The sequence below is a fragment of the Mustela lutreola genome, chromosome 14 (assembly GCF_030435805.1).
Source record: "Mustela lutreola isolate mMusLut2 chromosome 14, mMusLut2.pri, whole genome shotgun sequence".
Lineage (NCBI taxonomy): Eukaryota > Metazoa > Chordata > Mammalia > Carnivora > Mustelidae > Mustela > Mustela lutreola.
This window is the reverse complement of record NC_081303.1, coordinates 19,606,916-19,629,852: the sequence shown is the minus strand read 5'-3', so window position 1 is coordinate 19,629,852 and position 22,937 is coordinate 19,606,916. Positions and strand designations below refer to the sequence as shown.

General features: G+C 49.5%; 2 protein-coding genes across 14 annotated transcripts in view; one reads left to right on the top strand and one right to left on the bottom strand.

Moving 5' to 3' along the window:
• Nucleotides 1-18,888, top strand: part of NCF2 (neutrophil cytosolic factor 2) — a 30,448-nt gene extending 11,560 nt beyond the window's left edge. Inside the window, exons 4-15 of the mRNA XM_059146852.1 lie at nucleotides 2,224-2,358; nucleotides 3,001-3,108; nucleotides 4,571-4,630; nucleotides 5,970-6,013; nucleotides 7,676-7,817; nucleotides 8,043-8,111; nucleotides 9,016-9,091; nucleotides 10,808-10,833; nucleotides 11,232-11,383; nucleotides 11,501-11,612; nucleotides 15,964-16,141; nucleotides 18,408-18,888. Coding sequence (XP_059002835.1) covers nucleotides 2,224-2,358; nucleotides 3,001-3,108; nucleotides 4,571-4,630; nucleotides 5,970-6,013; nucleotides 7,676-7,817; nucleotides 8,043-8,111; nucleotides 9,016-9,091; nucleotides 10,808-10,833; nucleotides 11,232-11,383; nucleotides 11,501-11,612; nucleotides 15,964-16,141; nucleotides 18,408-18,520 — 1,215 coding nt within the window. The 3' untranslated portion in view covers nucleotides 18,521-18,888. The remainder of the gene's footprint in view (nucleotides 1-2,223; nucleotides 2,359-3,000; nucleotides 3,109-4,570; nucleotides 4,631-5,969; nucleotides 6,014-7,675; nucleotides 7,818-8,042; nucleotides 8,112-9,015; nucleotides 9,092-10,807; nucleotides 10,834-11,231; nucleotides 11,384-11,500; nucleotides 11,613-15,963; nucleotides 16,142-18,407) is intronic.
• A 1,141-nt stretch (nucleotides 18,889-20,029) lies between these two features.
• SMG7 (SMG7 nonsense mediated mRNA decay factor) overlaps nucleotides 20,030-22,937 on the bottom strand; it is a 93,445-nt gene continuing 90,537 nt past the window's right edge. For all 13 annotated transcript variants that reach the window (XM_059146837.1, XM_059146844.1, XM_059146842.1 and 10 more), the window contains one exon: nucleotides 20,030-22,486. In XM_059146837.1, coding sequence (XP_059002820.1) covers nucleotides 22,373-22,486 — 114 coding nt within the window. In that variant the 3' untranslated portion in view covers nucleotides 20,030-22,372. The remainder of the gene's footprint in view (nucleotides 22,487-22,937) is intronic.

Genomic DNA, 22,937 nt, shown 5'->3' with positions numbered 1-22,937 from the left:
AGAGTGTAATGATCCAAGAGAAAGCAATATCGAAGACCAAAGTCTTTCATAACTCAGCCTCAATGCCGCACCCCCTCATTTCCATAATATCCTATTGGCTGTCCACGTCAGCTCCATTGGATGTGGGAGGGAACAGAAGGGTGAGGACCAAGAAGTGAGAATCTTTGGGAGTGATCTTGGAAGCTAGCTACCACAATGGCAAAGACTTTGGAATCAGGCAGATGAAGATCTAATCCTGGGCAAATGCTTAGCTGTTGTGTGATCCTAGGTGAGTGACGTGTCAATTTTGAGCCTTAGGCTCCTCACCATCTGTAAAGGGCTGAGTGCTTACCTCATACACACTCATTAATAGCCCCATATTTTATTTTATTTTTTAAAAAATATTTTATTTATTTGACAGAGAGAGATCACAGGTAGGCAGAGAGGCGAGCGGAGAGAGAGAGAGAGAGAGAGAGAGAAAAGGAAACAGTCTCCTCGCCGAGCAGAGAGCCTGATGCGGGACTCGATCCCAGGACCCTGAGATCATGACCTGAGCTGAAGGCAGAGGCTTAACCCACTGAGCCACCCAGGTGTCTCACCCCATGGATTTTATAATGCCAGGCAGCTCCACAGACAAAGTGGCAGCTCCCAGAAGCTCATGGTCACGTGTAATGTGAGATCGTAAGGTCAGGACAAGAGGATTGCAGTGGAAACACTATGCAAGCACAGAAGCGACGCCTCTGCTCACCTGGTGGGATTAGAGATCAGGCAGATAAAGTGGCCTGTATTAGGCGGTCCGTGGGCGGCCTCGGTGAGGACCAGGATGAGGATGACAAGGAGAACGGCAGCGACACCGCCTCCAAAGGCAGCACTGATTTCCAGGAGAGCACCATCCTTCGTAATTTTAGCCTTTTGATTATAAACAGCAGGTGTCCCCAGATGGCATCTGTCTGCAAAACTCAGCCCTGTCGCCTTCCCCAAAACCACACAGGCAACTCTAGCGGGACAAAAGCCCTTCTCTGCTCAGCCGCCCTGCAAGGCCCAACACGGTACAGCAAACAACAGTCGTGGTAGTAGTAAATACATGTTGAATACGCATCCTGTGTCAGCAACCCCAACTTGGTGCTTGATACGAATTATTTCATTTATTTCTCAGAACAATCTGGAAGCAGGCAATGTTACTGCCACAATTTGAGAGTGAAGCTGAGGCCACCTATTAGACATAGGCCTGGGGCCCCTGTGCCTTCACCTGTCCCCTGCAAGTCCTCCGTGGGGGAGAGAAGGCCAACCTCTCCCTTCCCCACTAGGCCTCAGTTGACCAACTCTATCTCTTCTCTGGGGCTCCAGAGAACCAGCCCCACCAACCCGGGGCAGCAGGCTGTGACTCCTGGTTACACCTGAGAAAACCTCGCAGCAGCTCCTGGCTGTCTAGCTCATGGTCCGCTCAGGGTGCTGGGGCACTGGGGGACTCCACTGCACTCTCGCGAGAAAGAAGGAAAGTTAGCTCTCTTTGTTAGCTGTCCGCCTGATCCTCTTCCGCTCTCTGTTGCTTCCCATCTTTGCTCGAGAATCTTCTCACTCCCCTTAGTCGTTTTTTATCTTGCCGACGCATCCAAAAGATTATTGGATTCTCTGTGTAAGTTGTAAGGCGTAGTGATAGATCGGATGCTCGTGATCCTACCACCCAACCCGAGACCTGGGAAATCATGATTCTCCGAGAACGTGCTATTCCTGCATGTCCCCGGGGAAGCGCTGGTCTGGGTTTGTGCCGAGTCTCTTTCTGGCTTCACTGCCCTTCTGCCCGCAGAGTTTCCTCCTACCCTGAAACCATACCACAGTCCTATTACTCATTACCATGCCCCAGGCGGAGTTCTGCAGCTGCTGGTACAGGATGATACGTCTGGAGCCCGCTCTGTCCCCACTCTTCACCTGTCCAGTCTTCTGGCCTGGGCTCGGTGGCACCAACACAAGAGCTTTTGTCCCCTCCTGATCTGTTTGGTTGTTGAAAGAATAACGCACTTAGTGTTGGATTTATGCACCATATGACGTTTTCTTAACACCGTCCTCGTGCTGGACATCACCTGGCCGCATAATTGATGGTGTTGTATTGGAGATACCCCCGGGAAAGCTGAGGAAGGCAGGGATGTCAGCCGGCAACGTCCCAGGAGCAGACAGGCCAGCTCTTCTCTGCTGCCTCGATCTGGAGCCGCCTCAAGTTCTGTGTTGTGGCCTGTGCTTTTCTAGGTGTTATATAATGTTGCTCTCATGCACGCCAAGAAGGAGGAGTGGAAGCAGGCAGAAGAACATTTAGCTTTGGCGATGAGCATGAAGTCTGAGCAGAGGCATACTAAAATCGACAAAGCCATGGAATGTGTTTGGGTAAGCGTACTGATGACACCGGGTGGCTGGAGGGTTCTCACTGGAGTTCTCTCTGCTTCGGTGGACGCGCGGGTTGAGAAGTCGTGGACGTGGTGCTTGTACCCTCTCTGAGCTCTGGGTAACACCGATCCCAGGGTGGGGTCCCATGTTTTGGATCGTGAATCTGGCAGTGTTAAGTCCAGGAGGCTGTGTGGTAGCTCTGGGTTGGGGGGAACAAGGAACACAAGGCTGGATCCCAGCACAGGGGCAGAGGCCGTGCCTGCTTGCCCACCCCTGAGTCCTTGCTGGCAGCCCCAGGATGGTCATGGCATGGGCCTTGCGTGGACCCTGGCCACCTCGTGGTTGCAATGCCACCTGTGTTGAGTCTGTGGAGTGGGGAAGGGGCAGCCCCCCTCCTTCCTTCCCCAGGGCATAACACGGACAAAAGTCCATATAGCCTCTCAGGACAAAGCGATATTGAAACCAACTGTTCTCACCTTTGACATTCAGAAATTGTCACAAAGGCAGGCTTTACACATGTAGAAAAACTGCTTTTGTGAGGTTATCTTGGTGAACCTTTGCATCCATTGAGTGAGGGAGGCAGGGCAAGCATCATGAGCCCCGTATTGCAGGTGAGAAAACACTGTGCTCTCTGTGTTCTAGAAACAGAAGCTGTATGAGCCCATGGTGATCCCTGTGGGCCGGCTGTTTCGACCCAATGAGAGGCAAGTGGCTCAGCTGGCCAAGAAGGATTACCTAGGCAAGGCGACAGTAAGTGACTCCCTCAGCTTCCCCGGAGGCTCCTATGGTGTGCGCCCTGTGAGGACCAGGGTGGGGGTGGGGACAGACTCCGGGGAGGAGGGCACCCCCCCCCATGATGCTTCCCTGGGACGGCAGCCAGAGACTGTTGGCAGCGTGGGGCTCTCGCTGAAAGGTGGGCAAACGCTTCTAGCTTATCGTTTCTGGCTCCTCTCATTCCTCCCTTCCTGCCTGACCCTGCGGGAGAGCCTCGGGGAGCCACGGGGTTAGTCATCTTAGTCACTGGTAGCTGAGTCTGGGGGACTGAGCCAGGGAGGAGAACGGGGAGAAAGTGCAGCTACAGTCACCTCAGCAAATGGAGAGAAAGCATGTGAGAGAAACGGACAAGCTCAGCATTCTCCTGGCTTCATGCTCTTCCTAGTCCCGCTTCCGCAGCCCTCTGAGGAGACGCCTTTATAAACTGGACTCCTTTAAATCCAGGTCTTAAATCCTCCCAGAGGTGATTCAGAGTGAGCCTGCGGCCCCTTGCCATAGCTGCACTTGACTTTGACATATCCTTAGGGCTAATGGGTTCCTACTGCCTGGGCAGCTGGTTCTCTCAGAGCTGCAGAGTTCAGGAGCGCCTGGGTCAGTGGAAACACCCCAAGGCCTGTCAGTGGATGAGTGGATAAACGTGTGATGCAGCAGAATGGCCATAAGAAGCAGTGAAGTACGGGGCACCAGGGTGGCTCAGTCTGTTAAACATCCAACTCTTGATTTCAGCTCAGGTTCTGATCTCGGGGCTGTAGGGTCGAGCCCTGTGCCGGGGCATGTACTGGGCATGAACTTGGAGCCTGCTAATGTCTCCCTCTCCCCCTCTGCCCCTCCCCGCATCTGTCCCCTTCTCTTAAAAAAAAAAAAAAAAAAAAGGAATAAAGTGTTGATACAAGTAACAGCATGGGTGAACCTTGAAGACGTCATGCTAGGTGAAAGAAGCCAGACATGAAAGCCACATGCTACATAATCCCTTTCACATGAACTATCTAGAATGGGTAAATGCACACAAATAGAAAGCAAATTGGTGAACGCCGGGTGCTGGGAGGAGAGGGTGTGGCGTGTCTTTTTGGGGGTGAGGAAAAGTCTTGGAACTAGATAGAGGCAGTGGCTGCACAGGATTGTGAACGTCCTCGATGTTACTGCATTGTTCACTTTAAAATGGTTAATTTTGTATTATGTGAATTCCACCTCAATTTAAAAAAAGGACAGAAAGAGAGAGCGGAGAGAGCCTGCTGGGTTAGCAGGGCTGGGCAGGTACTAGTTTCTTCAGTTGCTGGAGCTTGTAACCCAGAGGGTCAGCAATCCATGCCTTCGCCCCTGTCTGCCTCTGGGGGTGGGCTCGCGGGAGCACGGAGAGAAAGGAGGGAATCGTGGGGAAAGCCAGGCAGCGTGGGAGATCTGTGCTTCGGAGCCTCCCGCGCTCCTCTCTCCGTTTCAGGTGGTGGCGTCTGTGGTGGATCAAGACAGTTTCTCGGGGTTTGCTCCTCTGCAGCCACAGGTGAGGCCGTCCCGTCTTCCTTCCCGGACCCAGGTCTCCAGAGCTCTCTGGAAACAGCCAGCTGAGGCAGTGTTTGTGCCGAGCTGCCTCATTAGAGGGCTCCATAAGCTGACCTCTTGGTGTTGCCGGCGGTGTCTGCTGGCCATTGTGGGTCACAGGTTCCACGACTCTTGGGAGAATAAGGCAGTTTTAGGCTTAGCCTCAAGTTCCCAGAAACCAACCCCCCCAAAATGCCAGTTGTCATGCCTCTGCTGTCGAAGAGGGTTTCTGTTGACCATCTCTCCCGAAGCCTGGACTAGGCTCCCAGGAAATGGGAACACAGCGACGGCAGGCTCTTTGATGAGGCCTCTTCTCAGACACAGTGGCGAGTAGGGGCCTCCATGGGGCCTGCCCTTGTGTGGGGGATCCCCTTGAGAACACGATGGGTGCCCCCAGTGAGCCATTGCTCTGCCCGGTCCGGGCTCAGAGATGCTTCCAAGCAGACTGGGTGACAATAGGTCTAGAAACGTGAAGGCCTTTCCCTCCTTGTGAGGGAAAGAAGGTAAGACAGGCTGAGGGACATCTGACCGCCATTGCACACGCGCTGGGGAGGGGCTTCTGAGTGGGGCACCTCCCCCTCCAGGCTGCACACACCTGGTCACTCCCGACAACGGTGCCCACAGCCTGGGGCAGAGTGACGGCTGCTAGCCCAGAATTGGACCGACACCGGGGCTCTGGAGGGTGAGTGAGCCAAGGAGGATGGATAGATTCAGGATCCTTTGATTCATGTCTTGACAATGAAGCTGAAGAAAACCCTTGTGGAGGACCCCCGGTCCACAGAACAGCCAGAGAGACTCCAAAAGGCTGAAGAAGCCCCAATCAATGGACTCCACGATATCTGGTGTAGAGCAGAGAGCACACTGAAAGGAGATTTCTGCCTGGTCAGGGGACGTTGAGTGGGTTTTAAATACCCACAAGTGTCACATGATACAGCAGACATTAATTATAGAACAGAGCTTTTGGAAACTGTCCTAGGAAAGGACAGCGCTCAAGGTCAAAAGCGCCCTTGTGAGGCCATGTTGCTCTGTGATGGCGAAAATTCTCTGGAAACCAGGACTGGCTGAAGACGAATTGCTCTGCTAGGGACACCTGGACCCTGGGGAGCTGGTGGGAAGGGTTAATTTTCCAGTGTGTGGTCAAGGTCCATGGCGCCCTCTCCCTCGCCCTCTCCCTTGACAGTGTTCCCACAGAGCTTGAAATGCGTCGTTTGATTTTTGGGTTCGGGAGAAGGCTCACATCACCACTAACGGTCTGTTCTCTCCCCCACTCCTTCCCTTCATTCCTCCTGAATGTTCACTAGGCCGCTGAACCTCCACCCAGACCCAAAACCCCAGAGATCTTCAGGTAAGTTCGGTTTAGAGCAGGATGCAGAATCTCCGAGCTCCAAGCCTGAATTCTGGCAACCATGGGGGCGAAGAAGATGAAGCTGGGGTCAGGGACTGAGTCCTGGGGAGTGTAGCCTCGTGTGTGGGCTCTCCCTGTTTTCAAGGCTAGAATGGAGTGATGTGGGGGGATGGGAGCCTTGACTCTGGTAGGATGGACTACAGGGGTCCCCAGGTCCCCACGCACAGCCACCCACACGTGGGGGTCCCTACTGGAGGGCAGCAGGTGTCTGTGGAACAGAGCCCCCCTGTGCAGAGGCTAGAGCAGTTTTGTCCTGACTGTAGGCACTTCAGAAAAGGGGGAGGCCAGAGCTTTATGGAGTCGGGGGAGCAAAGTGGGAAGCTGGACGGTGTGTCCTTTCCTGAGTGGGCATTTTTCACTCCTTCTGGACACATGGTCTCTGGAGAAGTAAGAGGAATAACTCAGGCAAAAGAAGCCGCTCTTCTATAAGACAAGAAGCCAAGAATGACACAACTTATAGCTTTCTGAAGAATTCTTCTAGCAAAGAAGCAAGCCCGATCCCCTCGCCCATAAAGAGGGTTTTTTTTTTTAATTTTTAATTTTTAATTTTATTTATTTTTATTTTTTTAAGAATTTACTTATTTATTTGACACAGAGAGCGAGATCACAAGTAGGCAGAGAGGGGCAGGCAGAGAGAGAGGAGGAAGCAAGCTCCCCACTGAGCAGAGATCCCGATGCAGGATTCAATCCCAGACCCCGGAATCACAATCCGAGCCGAAGGCAGAGGCTTAACCTACTGAGCTACCCAGGCATCCCGTTTTTTTTTTTTTTTTTTTTTTAAATGAAAAAAGCACCACAGCAACTATAAAAATGAGGGGGCTGATGAGCTCATTACTAGCTCTGCCTGCTGGAGGAGTCTGTCTCTCCCACGCAAATAGCCTGTTGTTTGGAAACAGAGAGCAGGGCTGAGGGGAAGGGGACAGAGCGGAGGTGAGAGGGAGCCCCCCACCAGAGCAGGGGCCAGCCCCACACTCACACATTCCAAGGAGGCCCAGACTGTACAGCCAAAGCCTCCAAGGGCAAAGGAGGTCTTGAAGAAACAGTAAAAGGACAATGACATTGCTTAGCGCATAGCTGGCTGGCCTCAGGCCCCCTTTATACATCCGGCCACTGCCCATAGCTGGCCTCTTGCTCTTCACCCCCTTACCCCCCCACCCCGTGTGCTCACTGGCTGGCGGGGCCTCCAGGTGACTTGGCCCCCCACCCCCTTTCTCAGCCAGTTGGCTCTCCCCCGCCCTCCACCGTGTGTGTTCATCTTGTCCCACAAGCCCAGCCCACCGCAGCCCAGACTGGAAAGCTGGTCCAGCACAGCCGGAAGCTGCCTCCTCCGAGGAGAGGGGAAGGCGAGGAGGGCACGGCCTGGGGGTCTCGTGTTGTTTTGTCTTTCATTCTCGTCCCGCGGCCTATGTGGTTATGGTGCGTGTTCACGGGCACTTTCCTGCCCGGTCCTGCTCAGGTCCTAGGGGCAACTCAGTGCTGAGCTAGAGGGTGTCTGGAGCACATGTCCCGGCCCCAGGGCCACTGTCGTGCATGCCATGGTGCCATGCGCAGGACGCAGTCCACACTGGACAGAGGACGGAGTCTCGCGTCTGTCCCCCGCAGGGCTCTGGAAGGGGAAGCTCACCGGGTGCTGTTTGGGTTTGTGCCCGAGACGTCAGAGGAGCTGCAGGTCATGCCGGGGAACATCGTCTTTGTCCTGAAGAAGGGCAACGACAACTGGGCGACGGTCATATTCAACGGGCAGGTATTCGGAGGACCAGGGGTGGGTGTGTCGGCCACGGGATCCTGGCAGCAGACGGCGGCGCGTTCTGGCGAGCAGTATCTGCTGCCTCGTTCACAGCCCGGCTGCCCGCCTTCGTCTGCACCCCCATTGCTCCCCCACATCCCTGGGCTGTTGGGTGGTCAGGGTCCACAGGGCACTGAGGAGCCAACTTGTTCTCCCCTTTCCGATCACGCGATGCTGCCACAGAAGGGGCTCGTTCCCTGCAACTACCTAGAACCCGTCGAGCTGCGGATCCCCGGTCAGCAGCAGCCCCAGGTAACAACGTGCCTTGCTAGGCTGAGCCCCTTCCCACCACAGCCTCCCCGGAGGGGGACAGGGCTGTGTGGAAGAGGCGCTGGGAAGGTCCTTCCACTCCCAGTCCTAACTCCAGCCGCCCAGAGTGGAACCTGGGGAGCAAGGAAAGCCCCCAGATGTGCTGAGGGAGGGTCTGAGGGACCTGTTGGGCCCACCCCACCTCTCGGATTCCTCCCGGTCAGGGGTGACTTGGGATCCAAAGCCTGTAGTACAGGAAGGTTAGATCTTCCCGGAAATGTCCTCCTCACCTAGAAGAACCGTCTGTGTGTTGGCTGGTGACAGGCCGGTAACAAAGAGAAGTCCGTTTTAGAGCACAGAGTCGGAGTGGGCCTTGCCTGCCACGGCTCCTCCCTCCCTGCTTGAAGGCCTGCCCTTCCGCCGGTGGTCTTCACTGGACCTGAACTGCCGTGTAGATGACCGACGGTGTCTCATGTGTCTCTCTGGACACACTGCAACCAGCTGTCCTCTGTGCGCTTGGCCCTCCCCGGTCCGAGTTACTGTACTCAGATAACTGGAAGTGTTTTAAATGCTGTACCGATGAGGGATGGATTTTTCCTTAAGGGGCGGGATGTGGAGCCAGAGGGGAGCTGAGGCAAGACTCAGGTCCTCCCTCACCTCCAGAGACTTCCAGTGCTGCTGAAAGGGGCAGGCAGCAGGGGCCTTTTAGGTGGGGCTTAAGGTTCTTGTTTCTACTGTGATTTCTTCCCACCAGGTCAACCCGCCTCCTCTCTAACCAGCACTTTCCTTAGTCTCCCCCGAATGTCACCACTGCTCCAACTTTTAGGAAGCCGTTTGCCTTTCCTTGCCCCCCCCCCCCAAACTCCTACCTAAGGACTTCGTCTCTCACCATCTCTGTCACCTCCAGGAGGAAGCCTCCCCAGAGTCTGATATCCCAGCTCCTCCCAGTTCCAGCGCTCCTGGAAGACCCCACTTGCCACCCGGTTGGTGTCCCTGGAAAACACCCTTGGCCTGGGTATAGGAATGCTCCTGGCTGCTTCCTCGCAGAGCATTGCTCTCCCAGCCTTCTAGGACATTCTGGTTTCTTCTCCTCCCTGCATGCCGCTCAGCTTATGAACCCATAGCCCCAGGGCTCTTCTCTCCTGCACCACCCACCCACCCAAAACATAGGAAATAAGACACCCTTTGCCCCTATCTACTCCAGAACACCCACAGGGAGCAGGTAAATGTAGCTGGTTTCAGGGGGCAGTGAGTGTCTCGACTTAAGTGGTCACCAGACCCCTCCATCATGAGGTACAGAAACCATGTCCCGGAAAGGTTGAAGTCAGTGCATACGTTTACCTCAGAGGGGGATGGAGTGGCTCTTTTCGAAAGTCCCGGAGCTCTATCTGGAAAAGAAACTGCTCTGCAGAGCCCCGAGGGATAGACCATGAACCAAGGGCCAATGAGAAAAGGACGTTGTCCTGCTGTCTGGAGAGGGCGGCCTTGGGAGGTAAGGGGAATTTGGTCACGAATGCCATTTCAGCTGATTCTGGATAAGTGCTCAGTAGAGATTCATTCAAGAGGCGGTTTGTCCAAATCCTAGATCCATGATAGTTAGGCACCCCCAGATCACCAGAACCCCTTGGGATGCTCCCCACACCTCCATATTTATTTTGAAAACTGTCGAACCTACAGACTGAAAATTGAAAGTGTAGAACAATAGACTCCAGAATACGTTTCACCTAAATTCACCAACTGTTAACATTTTGTATCACATTCTTGCCCACTCCCCTCCCCACCCCCAGCCACTTGAAAGGAAGTCGCAGATTCATGGCCTTCACCCTGCACTTGAGTATTATCTCCTATCCTCCTGCATAACCACAATTGATACATCTAGGACATTGAAGGTTATTATAATATTATAGAGTGTATATTTCATACTCCTATTTCTCCAGTGACCCCTCAAAACATCCTTGATAGCTTTTTTTTTTTTTTTTTTTTTTTTTTTTTGGTTTTTACCTTTTCTCTCTAGGGGCCCATCAAGGATCACATATTAGCCTAGGAAAATTTTATGACTGTAGATTCCTAGACATTTGATTCCGATTCTTCAGGATTGGAATTGGGCTTTAGAATCTGTGTTTCTAGGGAAAAAATAAAACAAAAAACAAAAAACCTTTCAAGTGACTCTAATGATTAGCTGGGTATGAGATCAATGGTCTTTTTTTCCATTGTGCACCCTCTATAGTGATTATCTTTATGCAGACTTCTCATATAAATTATGTGCTTATGGCCATATTCATATACATATTAGAAACAGGCACAAAAACAGAGGACAAGGGGGAAACGAGTGGTTCTAACGTTGCTGCTGTGGTCCCTGGTTCTTCTTGCACTCCCTGCTTTCATTGCTCAGCGCCCACTGGTGTAACTGGACTTTGGGGTCCCTGCTCACCCCATGCATTGCTGGGGTGGGATGGTCCTTTGATATTCGCCTGTACGTTCCCCAGAGGCAGGGACTGGGTTTCTCTGTGTGTTTGTGCTTTGCCTTGCACATTTCCCCCAAGTGCGATTTTCCCTACAGTTTAAGGTTAAGAATCACCCCAGAGATTTAAAGGTAAGAAGTTGGGTGTCCTATTCTAAAAGGTTTCATTCTATGGAAGGCAGGGACTAGCCAGGAGTGTTTATTCAACATCTTCTTTTTATTCATCTTCTCCATTTAGGTCAAAAAGGAAAAGAAGAGCCCAAGGTAAGCTTTTTCCTTGTACTCTTTCAAGTGGAAGAGAAAGGAAAAGCTGAGGCTCTCCGCCGTGAGCAGGTGTCCCTGGGTTACAGAAGGAGTCCCCGAGGAAGGGTGGGCCAGCTACTACCATACACACGGTCGACAGGGTGGAGGGCCCCATAATGACTTTCCCCACCCCGTGCACACATTTCCTACTGGCCTGGAGTGCGTGGGCCAGCTCTTCCAGCTCTGTAGGAATTCCTATCCAGGCAAGAGTGGGGCTGTGGGCCCTCTGAAAGCCCCTTCCCGTGAAGCCGGCTAGCTATTGGCCTCTCCTTGCTGCACAGAACACTCCCCGTGATCCAGGATGGGCTGAGAGGAGGCCACAGACCCTCATGAGCTCCCTCTGCTTCCTCTCCCCTCAGGAGGAAAAGCTCAGCGTTCCCATGCCCTACACACTCAAGGTGCACTACAAGTACACGGTGGTCATGGAGACGCAGCCCGGGCTCCCCTACAGCCAAGTCCGGGACATGGTGTCTAAGAAACTGGAGCTCTTGCCAGAACACACGAAGCTGAGGTGAGCCCATGAAGGTAGCGGGGCTCCATCTGGGGACCTGGTGCTGGCCTGGAGGAGAGAAGACAATGGTTTTTGTGCTGATGTTCTCCAACTTGGTTCTTACTCACCTCTGCCCAGCTATCGGCCTCTGGACAGCAATGAGCTGGTGCCCCTTTCAGAAGAGAACATGAAGGCCGCCTGGGGGCAAGTGAAGAACTTCAGCCTGACTCTGTGGTGTGAGAACACAGTGGTGAGTGCAGGGAGCCCAGGGCCACCCAGCGTCCTCTGTCTTTTGGGCCCCTTCCTCAACAGCACGTACCGAGCCCCGGCCACAAGTCTGGCACTGTGCTTGGTGTTGAGGATATGGTGAGTCACGAGCCACACCTCTGCCTCCCTTTCCCTGGCACCCCGGTGGCAGCCTGGAGCGGGTTCCCTGCAAGGGAAGAGGAGGCCCCACAATGCACAGAAAGCCTCCGAGTCCCTTCTAGCTGCTGCCCCACCCAGCGGTTCCAAGGTTAGACCCAGCGCTGTCAAGCAAGGTCAGAATGAAATCCTAGCTTGAGGCTGAGCTCCTCGCCATTCTTCACTGTCCGTTTCCATGCGGAAGAACACTTGGGAGTGGAGGATAATAGTTTGCATTTATGTCACAGAGAGATGATTTGGATTACAACCTCCCAGCAATAGCCAGAATCTATTGAACGTCTCCCAGGTGCCAGACGCCACGCTAAGTGCCCGCTGCATGTGCATTCTCAGGGGCCCCACAACTCCGTGAGGTATTGTTAGCCCGTTTCGCAATTTAGGTAAGACAAAGAGAGGTCGACTTGACCAAGATGACACAGCGGGTCGGTAGTGGAACCGCGGCCCAGTGAGAATTTTGACTCCAGAGTCTGTACTGTTGAACCCCTTTCTAGACCGCAGGGCCTAGAACAGAGGTAACTCACTGCCCAGTAAGAGTAAAGGGCATTGGGGGCAAAGTTAGAGGCTAGGAGTAGTAGCTACGCACTAACACTCTTGACTTTGTCCCTTTGTCTCCAAGGGAAAAGAAAATTTCTTTTTTTGTTGAGGTTAATTCCCTCCTACAGCCGTGGCTCCTAAAAACCATCCATGTTCTATGAACATTTCGACGTACATTTTTTTGCCTTTTATGTAATTTCATATAAGTGGAGCATATAAATGGATTGTATAGTATATATATGCACATAAATTCACACGATCCATTTATATGAAATTGATGGACTATTAAAAGTTATAGGCATGGTATATATTTTTACATATATAATGTAAATATTATACATTATAATATATTTATGTATAAAATCTCTGTTATATATATGTCACTATATATACTATACATACGAACTTTCAATAGTCCATCAGTTTCGTAATAAAGGGATCATACAATAATATATAAGCTTTTAATAGTACATTTCAATATATTCTTTTCCTTTTTTTTAAAAAAAATTTTTAAAGATTTTATTTATTTGACAGAGATCACAAGTAGGCAGAGAGGCAGGCAGAGGAGAGGGGGAAGCAGGCTCCCTGCTGAGCAGACAGCCCAATGTGGGGCTCGATCCCAGGACCCTGAGATCATGACCTGAGCTGAAGGCAGAGGCTTAACCCACTGAGCCATCCAGGCATTCCCTACTTTTCTGTCTTTATATATACTTTTGTGGTATAATAGTCCATTTCTTTTGATCACTAATGGTATCACTAAATGAATAGTAGTTTGTTTATTGATTGACCTGTTGGTAGACATTTGGATTGTTTCCAGTGTTTGGCGACATTTATTCTTCAACAAACATTTGCTGAGCACTTACTGCTCTCTTGTATATTCCTGGAGATACAAACACTAACAAAACACAGGCTCTTCTTGGGGGAAAGACGGGGGCGGACAGGATTACAGAGCGTGTGTTAGGTGAACTGATGGAGACGGATGGTGTGCTGTGTTTCCTAAGCGCAAGGGAGGGTGTCTCACCCCAAAATGCTAAAGGAATTTGGGACAAGTCAATAGTCAATAGCCTTCCTAGAGAGAATAATGCTGAAATTGTCTTGAAGCATAGCCCAGCGGTAAAAGAACTAGCAAGGTGGAGGAGGTGAAGAGGCCGTCTCTAGATGGAAGAGCAGAGGGAAGACCCAAAGAGTTGGCAGTGGTGACAGACACAAAGACACAAGCTGGAAGGCTGCATCATGGAAAGTCTTGCATACTGTGGCACTCGGATGGGGTTGTGAGCAGGGTAGAAAAATAGGAGGAATGATGGCTTGGGACGGATGATTCAGGAACCTAGGAGCAAGGGAGCGGGTGCTCTGGGAGGCAGGCCAGCCCGCAGGCTTTCTTTGAGTGCTCAGCTTCCCATCCACAGTCCTGACACTGAGGGGTCCCAACGCATAATTGAGGAGATCGTAGCTTCCACCGACCAAAGCCGCTGTCAGCTGGGGTCCCTCTGTTCTCCCCGGTTTCCTGCTTTAGCATGTTTAGATGGTGGCATCTGCAGTTCCATCAGTAAGGGGTATGACATTCGACAGGTCCTACGTGAACCCTTTGGAGAGCTACTATTTTTTACCTCTGAATGGATTTTGAAACCATGGAAATGAGCGCATAGGCCAAGCTCTTCCAGACCATCTGGGCTTGGGGCAGTGGGCTCTGTGGGGGCAGAGTCCCTCTTCTAAACCCTCAACCCCACAGCTGGACAGGGGCTTCTGCTCAGCTGGGGAAGGGTCTCTGGCAGGTTCTCACTGAAATCAGATACGTGTTAGTTGGGAAAGAAAAATGAGTGGGAGAGGCAGTAAAGAGGTTGGGCCCAGCGGAAGGCCCAGCGGTAAGCCCCAGGTCGGTGGTGTTTAAGGGTTCAGAAAATTTTGTTCAGGAAGTATGGCCCCTGGACTCACTGGCGCCCAGGACCATAGGTGCAGGACGGCGGAGAACAGGTAGCAGTACAGGGGGTCCTTTGGAAGTCTGAAAGGTCATCCTGAGGTTTTCGACGGTCTCTGTCAGGAGGGATCCTTTCAGTATTGTCTTGAAAGGATTCTGCCTGGCCCTTCCGCTCTAAACGTGTTACTTCCCTTAAAAGGGAAGTATTTTCTTTATTGTTTTTAATTATGGTTGATTTTTGTTCTTTGAAGAGCGCTTCAGTATAACTAGTGGCTGTATGTAACTAGCCCTCCCCAAATTCCCAACACAGTCTTCTCGGGATGCAGTCCGGCTTCAGAGGTCATTGGCAGGCATTCTTTTATCACTACCCCTTAGTCCTGGAGGCAGCAAGTCAGGATGTTCTCATTCAGTTGCTAGAAGAGCAGGAAAAGGGACCATCATTTATGAAGTATCTACTCTATGCAGAAACACTTACATTAATCAAGTTTAAATATAAATATGTATATATTGAGACTAGGACTCTCACAGAGAGTTTAAGAATTGTGAGCCAGGGACGCCTGGGAGGTGCAGCTGAGCGTCTGACTCTTGGTTTCTGCTCAAGTCGTGATCTCAGGGTGGCAGTGGTGACAGACACAAAGACACAAGCTGGAAGGCTCCTGATACAGAGCCCCGTATCAGGCTCCCTGCCCCGAGCCTGCTTAGGATTCTCTGCCTCCCCCTTCCCTCTGCCCCGCCCCTGCTCACACACGCACATGTGTGTTCTCTCTCAAATAAATAAAATCTTTAAAAAAGTAATTGTCAGCTATTACTATTCTACATCATATTTCATTCTTCTAGCCTCTGTTTCAGGCGAGAAAACAAGTTCAGAGAGGTTTCACCACTTGCTCAAAAACACACAGACGGTGAGCAGTGGAGCTATTTCCACCCCACTATACTGCCTTCCAGTAAAAGGGACCTGCCAGGGAACACATGACATTAGAAAGTAAGAACTCTGAACACTCAGTACAGCACTGAACCTCACAGGGTTTCTATTACGGGTTCGTTAAATCCTATGATTCACTTCTCTAGAAAACTGCACCCTTTTTCTCTTCAACATTTGTGGATCAAAAACCACAATGATAACTAAGGTGTGTACTTAAAACATGTATCAGAAAGCAACGCCTTTATTCATGGCCTGAGAAAGACAACATGACGCTCTGCAAGGTTTCTCAAACTTTAGCAAGTATGAGACTCACCTAGAGGGCTTGTTAAAATGCAGATTGCTGGGCCCCACATGCAGTGGGTTTAGGATTTAACGGGTTTGGGATGGGGCCAGAAATTTACATTTCTAACAAGGTCCCTAGCGTTGTGGATGCTGGGGAGAGGGGGTTAGATTCAGAGTTAGAAACCCGGGTTTGACCTTGGGTTCTGTCGGTTACTTGTGACTCCATCTCTTGTTTTTCCGTCTGCGATGAAATAGCAGTAGTACCTGTTCTTTTTTTTAGGATTCCTGTAGGTTTTTGTAAGATTTTTAAGACCACCTATGGTCCTGCAGACCTTTTGGGTTCATTTATCCAACCATCCTGTGTTCCTAAAGTACATGTTGGGTCTGTGCTAGGGACTGATCACACGCTTGGCCTTCATGAGTTTATATCCCAGGTGCTACACTAACGTTTCACGGATTCCTTTAGTGATGTTCAATGTTCACTGGCTGAGAAGTTGAGAAAACTAACAGGCCCTTTTATTATTTCAGGGTGACCAAGGCTTTCCAGATGAACTCAAGGAAAGTGAAAAATCTGAAGCTAATAACCAGACAACAGAACCAGAGTTTAAGGAAGGAGGCCAAGTGGTAGCACTCTTCAGTTACGAGGCCACCCAGCCAGAAGACCTGGAGTTCCAGGAAGGAGACATAATCCGGATTATATCAATGGGTAGGTACTACTCCTGGATCACAGAAACTAATTTCCATGTGAGCAGCAATAAGTCCAAGGGAAGAGAGGAAGAAACATTAATAACTTACAAGCCAAACTTTAGCCAGTGGTTTCAATGTCCTTCCTCGCTTTCAGCGGGAGGGAGCAGAACGGAGCGCTCAGCCTTTCCATCTGTTGCTCCAGTGGGGAGGGAAGCAACAGATGACAGACTCCGCTGACATTTTGATTGTTAAAGATGGCGGTTTCAGGCGGGCCCTTGGTGGCTCAGTGTGTTAACTGTCTGCCTTCGGCTCAGGTCATGATCCTGGGGTCTCTCTCCCAGCCGCCTGGCCCTTTGTGCTCTCTCTCTCACTGTCTCTTGAGTAAATAAATAAAATCTTAAAAAAAAAAAAAAAATGGCTGTTTTGGAAGCCATGCTTTCTCATTCCCAGAGTGAACCGATTGGACAGTGGCTGGAATCATTTTGTCTTTGCACCAAGCCATAGGATACTTTTCTGTAAACCGCAGTTCTTTGAATTGATGTACTTTCTAAAGATGAGAGAAGAAGTGGGTAGTTTTGCCTGAACAAGAAGCTACTCAACATTGCTTCGTGTCTCTGGTGACTTTCCTGATCCTGTTAGGAATCAAACACACTAAAAGCTGAAACAGTATTAAGTAGAGAGTTCTAATTTAGCTCTTCTCCCAACTTCAGAATGCCCAAGCACCCTTTTGAGAGTTAAATAAAATTCCTGGCCCAGCAACCAGATTCTGATTCAGGTCTGGGGTGGGGCCCACAAATTTGCATTTCTAACAGCTTCCAGTGTGATGCTGATCTCCCAAGGGTGAGAAGCACCATTCTAACTCACAGTTTGACATAATCCGTATTTCTCTACTTCAAGAGTCCCATCAAAAGCTTTGTTCAAAACAGCAGAAATATGCATTAGCAATGCATAGTAGTGGAAACAAACACCATTACCAATTATGACAGAAAATCCAACAGATTAAGAAATCAGATTTAAAAGTTAATGGTGTAAAGAGTATACAATTGCGTGGCAATCAACTCAAAATATGAGTAATGAAGTAAATAAAGCAGGCTGCCTTGGCTGTGACTGTCTTCTAACAGGGGACAGTAAGACTTAGTAACTCCCAGCACCGTTTTTTTAAGAGTCAGTATCAACTAGCCAGCTACACTGTCCAGTGTTGGGGTGGGGAGTGAGGATGGGAGGAGATCACAGAAAAACCTGGGTAGATGAGAGAGAAAAAAAAGGTGGCATATTCCTTACTGTGTCGGACTCTTCCTTTCAGCTTAGGTCATGATCTCGGGGTCCTGGGATCGAGCCCTGTCTTGGGCTCCATGCTCTGCGGGGAGTCTCCTAGTTTTCTCTCCCTCTGCCCATCTCCGCCATGCTCTCTCTCTAAAATAAATCAATCTTAAAAAGAAAATAAATCGTAAGGAAAATACTGTTGTAGCACAGTGCTGTATCAAAAAATCTGTGTATAAGTGGACCCTCACAGTTCAAACTTTTATTGTTCAAAGATCAACTATTTTTTTTTTAATTAATTTTTTTTGAGAGAGCATGAACAGGGGTAGGGCAGAGGGAGAGGAGAGAGGAGGGAGGGAGGGAATTTTTTTTTTTTTTTTAAAGATTGTATTTATTTGCCAGAGAGAGTGAGCTTGGGAGAACAAGCAGGGGGATCCCCAGGCAGGACTTGATTCCAGGGTCCTGGGATCATGACCTTGAGCCAAAGGCAAATGCTTAAGGGATTTAGCCACCCAGGTGTCCTGGAGGGAGAGAATCTTCAGCAGATTCCACACTCAGGGCAGAGCCTGATGCAGGACTCAATCTCACAACCCTGAGATTATGACCAGAGCCGAAATCAAGAGTTGGATGCTTAACTGACTGAGCCACCCATGTGCCCCAAAGATGAACTGTATCTAATTAATGGCATGTCCTCTGCATGTAATCAGAATAAAGATTCCTAACATAGGTCAGATAAAACTCTTGTTATTAAAAAATATCCTATCTCAAAATGTATTTTTATTTTATTTTAATTTCTTTTATCTTATTTTTCTGACAACTTTTTGAAACATCTAATTGATTTTCTGTATTTTACTCCTCCATGGTAAGACAGAAACCAGTAAGACGGTGGAAGTCCTATGTTCACTTTCTTCCCTGTTAGCACAGTTGGGGGTGAAGGACTGCCGAAGCTCTGTGTGGAATATCCAGGTGACCTTAATTCTCCCGCACTGGTTTTAGAAATTGATGTATTCATTTCCTTCTATCAGTGAATGAAGACTGGCTGGAAGGAGAGTGCAAAGGGAAGACTGGCATTTTCCCCAAAGCGTTTGTTGAAGAACATGCAGCTACAGATTTGGAAAGCTCTCCTAGAGGAGTCTAGGATGTTCCAGAACCTACAAAGTGGGAGAAAAGTTACTATAATCACTCGAGGTTTGGCACGCACCTGCAGTACGCTGTAGGGAGACATCGCTGTGCGGAAGTGTTAACTAATCTACTTTTCCCACTGAAAATTTAACCTACTACACAATGATGTGAAGACTTATCATGATGATGACCCTGGCGGGTGGGGTGGGCTGAGTGGGTGGAAATGTCTGGAAGGGCATGAGGGGTCTTCTAGGGTGCTGATGTTTCTTGCTTGGAGTGCTGGCTACCCAAATGTGTTCACTTTGTAAAAGTTCACTGAGCTGTATATGGATTATTGGTGCCTTTCTGTATGTGATACCTCAATAAAAAACTTAGAAAAAACAAGACATGCAGAGTGTAGGCCCAAGGCCGAAGTATAAATGCCCCTATTCCTGTACCTCAACAGTTGCAGACTCCTCCTAGAGCCTGAAGTAAATCTACGGGTCATTCAGATGGCAGATGCACGCAAAATTAACTTTCCTTTACTCAAAGTCTTACTGTTTGAACTGAATTTAGACTTAGTCTTCAATTCCATAGAGAACTGCAACCCCGGGATCCCTTCCAATCCCACCTTCTCCGGGAGGGACATCTGTTAAGAGTTCGATACTGAACATGGGCCACTACTACCTGAGTGACGCAAAGAAGCCACAGCCAGGAAGCCACTTGGTCAGGACTATCCTGCTGGTTAACATTTTATAAGATGGACTGATACACGTGACAGAATGCTATGGTTTTATTTTGGTCATCATTTAACCAAAGGGCTTAATTTTTAGGGTTAACTTGGGGTTAACAAATACTAGACTTTAGAACCAGCCTTCCTTCCCCTCCCTCCCTCCTGGCACAGTACGTGTGGCTGCGACCATTCAAGTGTGCGGGTGCTTGTGGAGAGCAGTCAGGAAAGAAGTGTAGAGGGAATCGACACGGTATGAGGGGCTCGCTGACCAGTGTGAACACACAAACTGGCAGGCCGTGGCACTGACCTCCAACCAGCCGCCGCACGCCCGGCAGGCCACTACCGGAAACTTTGGACAGAACTATAAGAAATGCAGCCTCGCAGCTAAGAACACTAATTACTGTTGGGGTTAACCAGACTTTGTGATTTTTAGACCAGAAAGAGAAACTATCTCTGCAGTGTCCCACTGACAGTAAAACTAGGGAGACATACGGAGGGTTGTTAACTTCCTTGCATAAGCCAATCTTTATTTATTAGATAAGAGAATTTTGACAATCAGTTTCTTCCTACCCATCCCTTTCCATAAAAATGCCCAGTGGTTTGGAATGCTATTAAAAGCACAAATAACCCTGAAGCTTATTCAATTTCTGACCATCTCTGCTTTCTCCTAGATGACTTATATAAGTAGTTTATATACTTGGCTTTTTGTTTTTGTTTTTATTAACATATAATGTATTGTTTGCTTCAGGGGTACAGGTCTGTGATAAAGTAGGATATTCTTCAAAGTTAGAAAAGAAACAACGTACACACAGATCTGGTTGGAGAGAACATGGTTTAATTAAAGGCAAAGCTGATTTCAGCAGCTGCAGGTCTTGCACAGACAGACCAAAACAAAACAAAAAACAAAACAAAACAAAACAAAAAAACAAACACAAGAGAAAGTTTACTACACAAAACCAGTTTCTGATGAAGATTCTCCTCTCCCGCCTCATTACTCCACACTGAGGATGGTAAGGCGAGAAACCCCGCCCCAGGAGTCAGAAATCATTCCAAACACCAAATTCTCATGCAGAAACAGGGCTGTATGGGATGTGGGCAGTACCAGGGGTGAGACAGTGAATCTGGCTAGCTCATCTAGGGTGCAAGAATCAGGGACAGCTCAAACACTGGAATGTCGCAGCTGCCTGAATGCAGAGCTCAAACACACAAAGTGGGTCAAGGCAGTGGGGAGGGAGGCTTGAAGGGAGGGGAAGGAAGAGAGGCAGACACGGGGAAGGGGGCTGGAGAGAAGCACAAAGGGTTTCATATTGCCTTTGGGTGGGGGGGCTTCACCCTTTCAGACCTTTCAAAACAAGAACGGAAAAAAAAAAAAAAACCAAAACAAAATGAAAACAAAAAAACCCCAAACACCATGTCAAACTTAAAGAGCAATAATGTAAGCATACGGGGCTCCAACCACTCTCTCTGAAGAGCAACGAGCATTAATCTCACCCCTTCCATTGCTGGGGTTGCCCAGACTTGAATGACAACTGGGGCTCCTGGATGTGCTTTGCTCTGCAGCTGTCTTCCAGTTTGTAAGTCCCACACTGACTCCACACACTCACACACACTCCCCCTCTCCCAGGGAGAGCAGCTGAGTGTGTACGCGCACGCGCGCAAAAACACACACACACACACACACACACACACACACACGAGAGAGACCTCCCAGAAATAGACCTTACCACTAGCACAGCAATTGGACATTTAGATTGTTTCCATAATTTCCCCTTAAAATATTACTTTTCCAGCAACTAACAGAAATGCTGTCCTTCTGTTTCTACACAAGAAAATTTTCAGTCCTCTTTCCTTCTAATAAATACCAAATAAAAGTTTATCTTCCTTTCTTTCGCCTTTTCCAGAATGGACTTCGTTGTGTTCTCTTCTGTGCGTGCCGCACACGTGTCCTTGTTGCCTTGAATTTCACTCTGAAAGTGGAGGTCGGGAGACGCAGCTGGGCAGGGGCCTGGCCCGTTGTGCGCTGTGCAGACGCCACTGCTTCCTTCCTCCGCAGACTGTCCTTTGGGCCCCAACTGCTGGACCCCATGCTGTTGCTTCTTGGCGAGATGTTGTACACATTAGGAACAGAAACAATTACTAGCAGACAGCACGGGGTAGGAAAGGGATGGAGGTAGGGACAAGAGGAGGTGGGTGGTGAGCAGGATGGGGGTCACGAAAACCAATCAAACAAAAAATAACCACACTGAAAGCTTCTACCTATTAAAATGGGTCGGGCCGCGAATGGACTAGCCTGCCTTCTGTGAGACTGCTTGCTACGCTACTGTAAAATGTACAGGAATCAAAAACATTAATTTAAAAGTCCTACAGCAGTCATCTGCCAGTCCAGCCCAGCACCACCACCCACACTGTGTCCTCGATTGGGGCTCGAGCACCTACAGAGTGAAGGGCATCTCCTGCTGCAGTCTCCAGGCCAGAAGGGGGCCTGCCAGAACCTTCTGAGTGAAGGTTGAGGCCTTGGACGCTCCCTCACGGAATACTTCCGCTGGCTAAGAGGTCAGCTTCCCCATCCTGTCACCACCAACCTCTCACAGGAGCAGTGGACGGGGCTTTCCTTGCTACACACTGACTAGAAGAAGCACATCTGTGTGTGGAAGAATTCAGTGTGATATTTTACTACTGAGAGTAATAACAATAATAAAAGATGTTCAGGAATAATTTCAACTACATTCTCAGTCAGCAAAGCAATCATTAATGGATTCCTATTTTATTCCCCAAAGAGGAAAAAAGGACTGAGAAGTTCCCATTGGCTTCTCCCATCTGCCTCCCCTTCTCAGCTTTCACTTCCCTTGTGGCTGGGGACATGCACGATGGAGAAGGTGAGAGGCGGTGATATCAGGTAACTGAGTGAGACAGACAGCAGCTCCTCTCTCCCTCCGGAAGGCCCCAGGGGGACGGAGAGTTCCCGATGATTTTTTCTTTTTGTTGCACTGCGGACATTTCGTGCACACTCAGCGTGCCGGTGGAACGCTTACACCCTCTTAACAGCAAGAAACAGAAAAGAGGGCTGCCACCTGCAGGGGACTGTATGGGCCAGTCCTGCAAACCCAACATGCCATGGTTTATGGAGCCTTCATTCCCAGGGTTGCCACTTTGGCCTCAGTGTGGAGGGTTCATGGTGCCTTGTCCCCGCTGCTGTTTCTGCTTCTGCTGCATTAACAGCTGCTCCAGAGCGGAAGGTCCAGGATGCATCATGGAACTGGACCAGATAGACTGAAAAACAGCCCAGAGCTTGTCAGCAGAGGTCAAATGCCCGGACGTCTGAAAGGGGTTTGTTTCTCAATCCTCGCCAAATATAAAGGCATATGTGTCCCAAGATCCCTGCCCCTAAAGCATCCAGCTATTAGACAAAGCTGTTGTAAGACTGTCTTCAAGACCAGTTAGTTTCCACTAAGATTTTAAACCAGAAAAGGTGAAATACTTTTTATTAAAACTCAGTGCCACGTGGGACCTCAGAATATTTACAATAAAGATTTTAGGCAAACAAAACATCTCTAAAATTAGGTACCTTCTTTCATGGGTTCACAAAAGGCTTAAATCAAACATTCCTAAATGAATCAGAATCGTCTTAACCTTGCAATGCAACTAAAACCTTTTTTCTGCTCCCCTTGAAAACAAAACTCTTTATCACCAGTGAGTTCACAAATTAAAAAACAACACTCCT